The 9,803-nt window shown below is 39.9% G+C and overlaps 1 protein-coding gene across 1 annotated transcript; it reads left to right on the forward strand.

Annotated features, from left to right (window-relative positions):
* Positions 1–725: 725 nt before the first annotated feature.
* On the forward strand, positions 726–6,128 carry si:ch1073-126c3.2 (uncharacterized protein LOC555816 homolog). Its single transcript, XM_012872856.3, has 7 exons — positions 726–771; positions 2,171–2,265; positions 2,364–2,452; positions 2,566–2,680; positions 5,275–5,387; positions 5,507–5,621; positions 5,824–6,128. Exons 2-7 carry the CDS (start codon positions 2,223–2,225, stop codon positions 5,997–5,999), a joined length of 651 nt encoding a protein of 216 aa, XP_012728310.2. The 5' UTR covers positions 726–771; positions 2,171–2,222; the 3' UTR covers positions 6,000–6,128.
* The last annotated feature ends 3,675 nt before the right edge of the window (positions 6,129–9,803 follow it).

The raw sequence follows: 9,803 nt of genomic DNA on the forward strand, positions 1-9,803 counted from the left end.
GCTGCACATTTGTAGTGTTTATGTATCCAGTTAGCTTCAGTGTTAGTCGTTCATTGTAGCAGCGCTGCTCTCACCGTATACTTTGAAAATGGCTGAGAGTCGCAAGAAGTGAACTGTCTTACAAGTTCATGTCAGGAATAGAACCAGAGGACCCAGAATTCAGCCGGACAATACAGGTTTAAAGACAGTTTATTAGTCAAGAAAGTTCAAAGGTTGTCTCGCCTGAAACTGGCTAGAGCTCGGTAGTCTGCAGGTAGGCAATGGGTCAGAACCGTGAGGACAGAGGCAGGCAGGATGATCGAAGGGATAAAACAGAGTCCGTAGTCCGAGAGCTGATCCAGAGTCAGAGCCAGGTAGTCAGAAATCCAATGACAGCCCTAATCACAATCCGAGGGCAGAGTCTGGGCACAGATACAGGTCAGCAATCCAGGTAGCACAAACATCAGGTCCGACGGGCTAGGCAGGCTCAGAATACAGAAACAGGTCAGGAAAGCAGTCATGCAGGACGCTAAACTCGCCAGTGGCTCGTAATAATCTGGCAGTAGTGACTGGTCTGAGAGCTGGTTATATAGTACAGAGGTGCAGGTGGATCTGGTAAAGGCTGATGAGAACCGGGCGGAGCAGCACAGGTGTGTCAGGTGGAGAATCAGGCCAGCACTAGTGCCGAGATCATGACAGTTTATGAGAGGAAGGCCTCAGAAGAAAGAAATAAGACCAGAGTGGATTTGGAAGATTGTTTTCACTTAATCCCCATGAGGAGCAGAGGAGCAGGTAAGATGGTCTTGCGCATGCAAGACCATATTTATGCATTTCTTACCTACATTTCCAGAAAAATCACATGACAATTAGATGGAAACATGGCTAATGACACAGGTTAGTTAACCTTGAGTATTCTCCACTCAGTATATAGTGAATAGTTTTACTGTCAGTGCAAAGCGTTCAAGCCTGGGTGTTAGTGAGTTCACTAATTGGTTATTTTTCTTGACTGGTTGATCATCAGTGAGGTCCAGTCAAGATAAAATTGGGTAAATTCCAGCCAGCAGCTGATCTCCTTGTTTTTTTGTTTTTTTCTTTTCTTGTCTTTTGTTTTGCACAATCTTAAAATATTGATTTCAAATGCTTTATGTCCTTAATTTGTACCAACATGCAGCTGGGGTGGGAGTGGAGCTCATATTAAGAGAATCCAAGTTTCTAATGCCTACAGTGCCCTCTTAGGGACACAGCTCAGAAAACACTTCAGTTATAATATCCAGAGAGCAAAATAATAGATGGGGAAATATATTTTCACTGAGAAACCAAAACTCATGTGTGGACTGCTAAGTGCCAATGCAGCGCCTGCCTTTGTGAAGCCTTGATATAAACGAGAGATTTTGACACAGACACTTCATGTTTGGAAACTAAACTAATTTCTTTATCCATCAGAAATTATTCTATAAAATTACACTGGTGAAAAAGCTGAAGTGTGGGGGGGGGAACAGCAAAAGAAAAATCTCACACAAAAATAACATTTAGAAGATGATAGAGGAGAGCCTTGAGAGAATCAAGACATGCAGAGGACGCGTTGATAAGAAGATAATTACAGCTCTCCAAGTCCATTTCGAGGACTAATCTTTGTTCCTCAAATCAAACATAAAAGGCAATTCTCCATGTTAATGAGCTCAATCACTCCTCCACAAGGCCTCAATAATTCATTTGTGCCAAGATCGTCAGACATCCATAATGAATAACATCCAGAGTGAATTATTTAGAGCCATTCTTTGTGGCACAGCGCAGCGAATGACACTGAGTCACCCCGGCGTGTTTTACTGGCGGCTGCCTGTGCGTGTGCGTGTGAGGGGGCTGTCCGTCTGTGAAGAACTTGGACTCACGACCGAGAAGCAAGGATTGACATCCTGTTTAAAGAAGCTCAGTCACAGCCGAGAGCTGTGCGCTACCAGCACCCCCGTCAGCACGGAGCAGAGACGTGCACACTGAATAAGGTACTGGGTGAAATCACAGGCTCTGCAAATACTGGAAACTCTCTCTCTCTCTGGCCTGCTGGGAACTGACACAGATAGAAGAACACATCACACTGGCCGGGGGTGCGGGTGTTGAAATCCTGGCAGTCCCGCAACTCTTATCTTGGTAGAAGGTCTATATTTGGTGAATTCTGTAAACTTTGCTCCTGCAGGCTGATCAATAAATTTGTCGGAACAGTCCAAACGAACCCAAATTCACCAGTCATGGCGTTTAGGGGAACACTCACCTGGCTGTGCTCTCTAGCAGGTAATGTCCGATAGTTACCATGATAGGAATGGTTTAATATAGATACTACACATGTCTGAAACGTTTGATTTATTTATCTTCTTTACATTTATTAAAAGTTGTTTGCTCCTCTGGAAACCATGAAAGTACGACCGCCAACTGTGATTCCCAGACTGAACTTTTTCAGCGCCTGACCGAAGATCTCAAGGTAAACTCTTCAGGTTTGAGCGATCAGCTTAATGCATACAAATGTTTCTGGCTACCAGTGAGTCTTGATGTGGTGCGTGCACACCAGGGGCTAAATTTCATTTTGCCCAAAAGATGGCAGCAGAGTGCACAGACAAGTCCGTCCTGCAGTGGAGCTCAGAGCAGGCAGCTGAAGTGTTGATTACCATGAGGAATCTGACAGCAAGGCTGCATAAACACCAGCTGAAAGGTAGGAGGGGGGAAGAGGCATGTGGGATTGTGTTTACTGCGCCTTCCTGGGAGCCCACTTAGGCTTGAAGCTCTGAGGGAAAACAAAGTGTTTTACTGGGGGTTCGAATTGAGATGTAAAACACAAACTGATGTCTAAAGTCTATGTTTTTGCATCCTAAAGATACCAGTTGCTTAAATTTTACGTGACTTGTTAAAAAAAAAAAAAAAGGGGGCGAAAACCATCTGATTCAATCTTCAGAATGAATAATTTCTCTACAAGTCTTCCAACGGGAGCTGTTTCGGTTAAAAGTGCAATCTGATTGGTGATTGAGTGTCTTTAAACGTTTTAATAATCCCGATTTTCACCAGTCTGGTCAAACTAGTTCTTTTTTAAAAAACATTATTAGGTTCTATTAATTAAAACAAATAATAATCTGGGTCTAAGTTCTGTTAAACCTATGTCTGATGTTTTGGTGCAAGAATAAATACACCTTTTCATATACTAGCTCCATTTTACTTTTGTGGCTGTCAGGAATACTATTTATCCCTGACATAAAAAAACACCTTTTAATTCAGATTAATTTCGCGTAGGATCTGTCTGACAGTGACTACTTGGAATGGCAAATTGTTTCCTGTATGAGTCTTTTTTTTATCTTTGTCAGTAATACTTAACACTGTAAAAAATACTCAAAAGGTGATTATTTAGAAGGTGCATATTTTGATTTCTACTAATATTAATATTTCTCGTAAGCCTAATTTTTTTTAATAATTTTACTGGTGAGGATCATATTTTATGTTAGACATAATTTACATACACCAGAATGTCTCTTTTATCATAGTGATATTGGAGTTTGTAGGGATCCTATACTAAATAGTTCTGACTTAATTACAACGAGCCGGGTGGTAAAAGGGTTACATAAAGTTAAAAGGAACTGTAATTTTTAATAGCACAGGATAGTTTTCTTTCTTTCTTGTGCATTTCTCTTGCTCTTAAATTGTTAAATTGCAAGCAATTTTAAAAAGTTATATTTTCACCACACTAGTTGTTCCTGATCTTTGGACCTATGTGGAAAATCCAACTTGGAACTTTGAACAAGAAGTATGACGTACCACCTGTATGTTCAAATGTGAAATAGTGGCCTCTGCACTCTAAAAAAAACCTTTGGTTATAGTTTTGCTCTGCATTCAAATTTATCAGATTTAAAAGTCAATAACATCATAATGTCTAATCTTTGTACTGATGATCATTGAATTTAGATACCATTAATCTTATTTGTGTTCTCATTGCAGCTTTGGTTCAAAGTCCATGTTTAATCAGTTATTAGAATAATGCAGCTAAAACAAATAATTGGGTTAAACACGTTTGCAATAAAACGTCCTAATATCTACTTTGATCAAAGTCTGAATGTTAAGCGTAGCTAGCACAAGCTAGCTTATGCTAACAGGTAAAATGCTAGTTATTTAAGCTAAAGTTATTCCAAGTGACCCAAATTATTTCTCGAGTAAAGCATATACAAAAGTCATTAATTAAACCCACTGACATTTAAATTACTATAAAACATAATTTTATCATCTTGGCCGTTTTTATTTCATCCTGTAGAAAGGATTCATTGTCGTCTAATCAGCTTGTTTAGTGCAAAATGGCCGTGAGAAAAGATCCCCTGAAAATAGAACCACATTTCTACTCCAAAGTTTTACTCCATTATGCCCCTTAACATTATTTTTTTAAAGCATAACCTTTGAGTTAAATAATTAATCAGAAAAAAATAATAGAGCTGCTCACCTTGGCTGCATTATCACGAGAATATATAGATGATAAAGCTTCACCTTCACAGTCAGACGTTCACCTTCCTGGGATTAAAATAGTAAATGAAAAATCCAATATAGTTCTGTCCTCTCTAGAATTTCATCATTATTGCCAACTTTCTTCTGCAGTCACCTTTTTATTCCCCTCATGCTTACACAATGAGCTTGTCAAGTTCAAAGTCATTTAAATACCGTGCTTATTGAATAAGGCCGTTATCTTTCTTTTAAAAGCTTGGCCATTGCTTGAAGGCAGGCCCCTGCATTTATTGATGAAAATGAACTTGGACTTCTTCTGCTGTAAATATTTGGATGGCTAAAATGGACCGTGCCACCTCACCAGGAAAGAATGGCCTTCACTTTAGCCCATTCTGACAAGGAACAGGAACTTTTTCCTTTGAATCCATCAAGAGCGTGAGACAAAAAAGTTGAAAAAGCTGTGCATGAAACATTTATACGTCGTCCAAGACAGATAGTGCTCCGAGCTGCAATGTGCACTCTTCAAACCAGGAAGCTGTGAGCAATATAAGAGTCACAATCCTACAAAAAACAAAACGTATCAAGAGGTGTAAAAGCATACAAACAGATGAAGAGGCAATGAAGATACAGGACATGGAATGATATTGTGGTGCCGCACGCTTTAAGAAATATGCAGGAGGCCATTTCAAAACCTGATTCAACCAGCTCCTTCTTTCTTCTACTGACAAATCAGAGCAACTGATACCAGCAGAAAGAACGTCTCTCCAAATGAACATCTGAAGCTTTAAATGTTTTATGACCTGCATTTATGAATTATTCACGGACTTACAGAATGCCAGGACGCCGAGCCAAAGATGTGCCAGCAGCCTGAAGTGCCCAGTAATGGAGGCCTGGCATGCGTCACGGTCTCCAACAAGCGCTACTGCAAGCCCATCTGCAATTCTGTAAGCGCACCACGGCATAGACTCCCCAATATTTAGTGTAAATCTGTGCGGAGGGGCTCATCAGACTTGGCTGTTTTTCTTTTCCCTCCCCACGTTTTAATCAGTACGGTTCTTTGCAGGGGTACGATTTTGGTTTCCTAAGGAGGAGTCGGATCTTTGATGAATGTGGCGAACAAACAAATTACCAGTGGAACAGCCAGTACGTAGGAGGAGGCAGACTGGCTGTGTGCAATGGTGAGCCTGTCCTTTTTTTTTTTTTTTTTACTTCTTTCTCTTCTGATTGCCTCTGGGGAGGAGTTTAAGGCCACAAAATCATAAACTCAACTTCAAATTTGGATGCACCACTATAATACCTAAAACACAAAGTTTAATTTGAAGTCTGTGAGGTTTTTTTTGTTAGTTTTTTTTACAAACAGAACTTTTTCTTTTCTTCCAGAAGCTGCTGTTAAGGTTTCAGGAAGCACCTCTGCGTATTTTACAAAAGACTGCCTCACGACCAAAAGCAGCGGCGAGCAGTGGAATGCAACAATGGAGGTTTTCACTCAAGAGCTGAAGGACGCAGGCGTAGCTGGAAGCCCCAAACATCTCTGCCTCGCCTGCGGATGGCCCTGAGAAAGACAAAACGAGTGCAGAACAGGGCCTCGCTTGTGCCATGATGAATGTAGAGCTTTGAAGGTCTCAAACATTTAATAAACACTCAACCTGAGTGGTGCTTTGGTTGCTACAGTAAGTGTCACAGCACTGACAGTTTGAAATGTGTTTTTTTAACCCTTTTTACATCACTGCCACAAGGCCTGAGCATGGGAATTTGCACTTTTGAGAGCTTTCTAAAGACAGAAAATGTAAATACAATTGGCAGTGCCTTGCAAAGCTACTCGAGCACCTTGATATTTTGCCACGTTACTCCTACAAATATGACCGTATTTTAAGCCTAACCCTGGTAGAAATGGACTGGAAAAATGACCAATTTTGAGAGGTTATTTAAAAAATATATATTGATGGCAATGTTACATTTAATTACACAGTAAAATAGACTGTTTAACTTAAAACAACTACACTTTAAAAGTGGTAGTTTTGTGATTTAAAGAAGATTGAAGTTTATTTTATTGTTATATGTTTTGCTGCAGTTGGCTTTTCTTTGTTCAACTGTCAAAAGAATTGGTTGGAGGGGGGAGCAAAAACTTTCTTTTCAATCCCGGGGGGGGGCACACCAAGAAAAGTTTGGGAACCACTGCTCTAGGCAATGAAGGCTTAAGCCCGTCTTGGCCCAGAGTTCACCTGACAAACTCTCCAACAACTTACATCTGTGGGGTTCCTGAAGTCATCAATTATAGGTCCACAGCTTCTTGATCTCCACATGTTGCCTTTGATGTCTATTGTGGCAAACATAACCTCCCCTTCCACTGTTTTGCAAATGACATCCAGATTTATTTACTGCCCTGATTCATTGAAACCCCTTTAAACTCAATGGTTGATCTCAGAAATAGACAAAGCCCTGTTAAATTGTCAGGTTTTTGTGAAATAAAAGACTAGCTTGATATAAATCATGTAAAAACAGACTTTTACCTGGGAGGTTGAATGGGCTAAATTAGCATAACAAGCTATGTGCGATGTTTGAGAGCAACAAAAAGCTCACGTGCATCAGGGAAGTTGTAAACCACCTGGGCAACAGACCCGTAAGCTAGCGCTAGCTGTTATTAGCTTGACGCACAGCCCAATAACAGGGTTCTGTTGCGGTCTAGGCTCACCTAGTTGCACCACGCAACGCTCTGCTGTGGGAATGTATGCTGAAGCAGTGAAACAACATACAAACATGTGTTCAGTCCTTGTTGTCCATAACTTAATGTTTCAATTAATTTTTAGGTGATACAGCATACCGTTTTCACAAGCCTGTAGCACCATCTTGTGGCTATAGACGGTAATGTTTACTACTTGGTTCATGTTGGACCATTTAAAATTCATATGTCGCACCTGACTATAAGTCGCAGGATTGGCAAAACTATGAAAAAAGTGTGACTTATAGTCTGAAAAATACTCTATCTATCTATCTATCTATCTATGGGCAAACTGACAAATAATTATCAGCTGCTGTTTTTGTAAATAAACCTGTGATCAGTTCCTGCTTGGAAACTAAACAGCATTTTCAGAGACTTGAACAGGCTTCCAGCAGCAACAAACAAATGGTAACATTTCTCATTAGCATTGTCTGTCAAGTCGATCTATAAAAGCGTCTGCCTGCTGTCTCCAAAGGCTTCCCATCTGACTTCATTTTCCGAACAGTCTCTCTCTATTTATAAATGCAGCCCTTTAAATGAGGTTAACCACTCTACCAAATGAAGCGGTGTGTCTGCTGTTCCCCCTGCTCTCTCTTTGGGCAACCGCTCCCAGGCACGGCTTGCCTGGGTCAAGGTTAAGAAGCCAAAATGAGATTGCAGGATCTCATTAGGCGGCTATTGACATCCCGCATCATTGTATTAGGAGTCACTCTAATCAGCGAGAAAATGACCCATAGAATGACCCTCGGATGTACGCTGACGGACCGTCTAATCATCAATTACAGGAAGATCAATCTGCAGACGGGAATTAATGTTTTGAAACTGCAACGGCACAGATCTTCCATCAGGGGGCAACAGAGAGACTTTATTTTCATACAGTGCGCACTGACAAAGCTGATCTAACAACATTGCATATGCTAATGTGAAAGAACACAATGACAGGAAGTTAAAATCCTTTAGTTCCCATACAGATGCCGGTCATAAGTTTACATACAGTCGTCCTCTGCATGAGTGCAATATTATTTTAGGGCTTTAGGAGATCCATTGGGCCGTCCTTTTTCCATGCTCAACTCAATTTATCTCATCCAAATAGGATTAAAATTATACACTCCATCTCAATACATATACATAAATCCTTTCCAAATCCAATTTGCATGTGTTTGGGATACATTTGAAACGAGTTTTCCCCCATCTGACCTCAATGTTTTGACCTGCGATGAAAGGAAATTGGTCCGGCTGTTCAAGAACAGCCTAGGAAGCATCAAGGCTCCCCTCCTTCATGAAGTGGAAGAGGCTGGAACAGAGGGGCTCCTGTCCGCTCTGAGGTTTCACACCAACGTGGACTGATCCACACTGAAATTCCCCACCAAGCATGACTGACGTTTGCCTATTTCCACGGGCAAGAGCCAACGGGTGTCAGGGGGGAAAGTGTTATGGCCAGTTATGCTGAGTTATCTGGCCACAATCATAATGTGGAATCAAAGGGAGACTTTGAAAGCTCACAGCATTGTACTAGCTGTTCAACATGGAGGTGGCCACACTATGGTAAGGGTCTGTTTCAACCTGACTGAAACGGCCTCCACTACGTTAAAAAGCTGGGTTTGTGTCATAAGACCAACCTGTTCCCAACATTAGGGAATGGGGTCAAATATTCAGCCAGAATTGTGCCAGAACTTTTAGTGTTTGACCAACTATTCATGAGGTTGTATCCCCATATTTGAGTCAACAGTAAATAAATCTGATTGAAAAAAATCTACTTATTCTAATAAGTAGATTTTAAATCTAATATTGGGTCACATGAACAAGTTACTGATTCAGCAATCAGAAAAGTGTCAGAAATAATAACAGTATGTAAACCTCTTACCGGTGAAGTGGTACACTTTTTCGAAGGCAAAAATAGAACGCATGCTGGAAAAATCCTGAATTCATTATCCTTCAACAACATTAAACAATGTTCGTTTAAACAATGACTTCTGTTTTAGGCTGAAATTGAATCAAAATATCTTGTATAAAAATCATCCTGGAATACAGAATACTTCAGGATGTTTGTGGTCATTTTTAAATATATTTATATATAAAAAATCTTACATGCTTTGATAGTTTTTAAGTCAAAAACAATGATGCCAGCTCTTCTGGTAACAGGAAACACCCGTATTCAACACAGATTGCTGCAATAACATTTTCTGTCCACTAGAGGGCAATGTAAACCAATTATTTTTTTTAAAGCTTTCTGATTTAAGTTTGCTGTGAATTACTGTTGTTCGCCTGAAACTTCTTTACTTTCATTTTATTCTGCACTTTTATTTGACATCTTTTTACAAGCATGCACATGAAAATGCTTGGAACCACCAACAACAAATGTAAATTATTATTAGAACAAATCACATCAGAGTCATTTTCCTATACCAGTCAGCTACTTATTAACTAACCCAAACTTCACACAAAGTTTTTTTTTTGTTTACTTTATTTAAAAAACCAAAAAGAAATATTGTAATACATTTATAATATAGGGGGGTCAGGGAATATAATATTACACTCAAAGAGACCTAAAATGTAACATTTTTAAATGACTACAGTTTAAAACATGCATTTAAATATGGACATGAAACTTCAAATAACAATCCATTGGGTTTTTTTACAT

The sequence above is a fragment of the Fundulus heteroclitus genome, chromosome 22 (genome assembly GCF_011125445.2).
Source record: "Fundulus heteroclitus isolate FHET01 chromosome 22, MU-UCD_Fhet_4.1, whole genome shotgun sequence".
Taxonomy (NCBI): domain Eukaryota; kingdom Metazoa; phylum Chordata; class Actinopteri; order Cyprinodontiformes; family Fundulidae; genus Fundulus; species Fundulus heteroclitus.

Coding starts and splice junctions, on each gene's coding strand:
- si:ch1073-126c3.2 (XM_012872856.3), top strand. CDS start 2,223: ATGGCGTTTAGGGGAACACTCACCTGGCTGTGCTCTCTAGCAG. Junction 2,681..5,274: donor GCATAAACACCAGCTGAAAG/GTAGGAGGGGGG, acceptor ACGGACTTACAG/AATGCCAGGACGCCGAGCCA. Junction 5,622..5,823: donor CAGACTGGCTGTGTGCAATG/GTGAGCCTGTCC, acceptor CTTTTCTTCCAG/AAGCTGCTGTTAAGGTTTCA.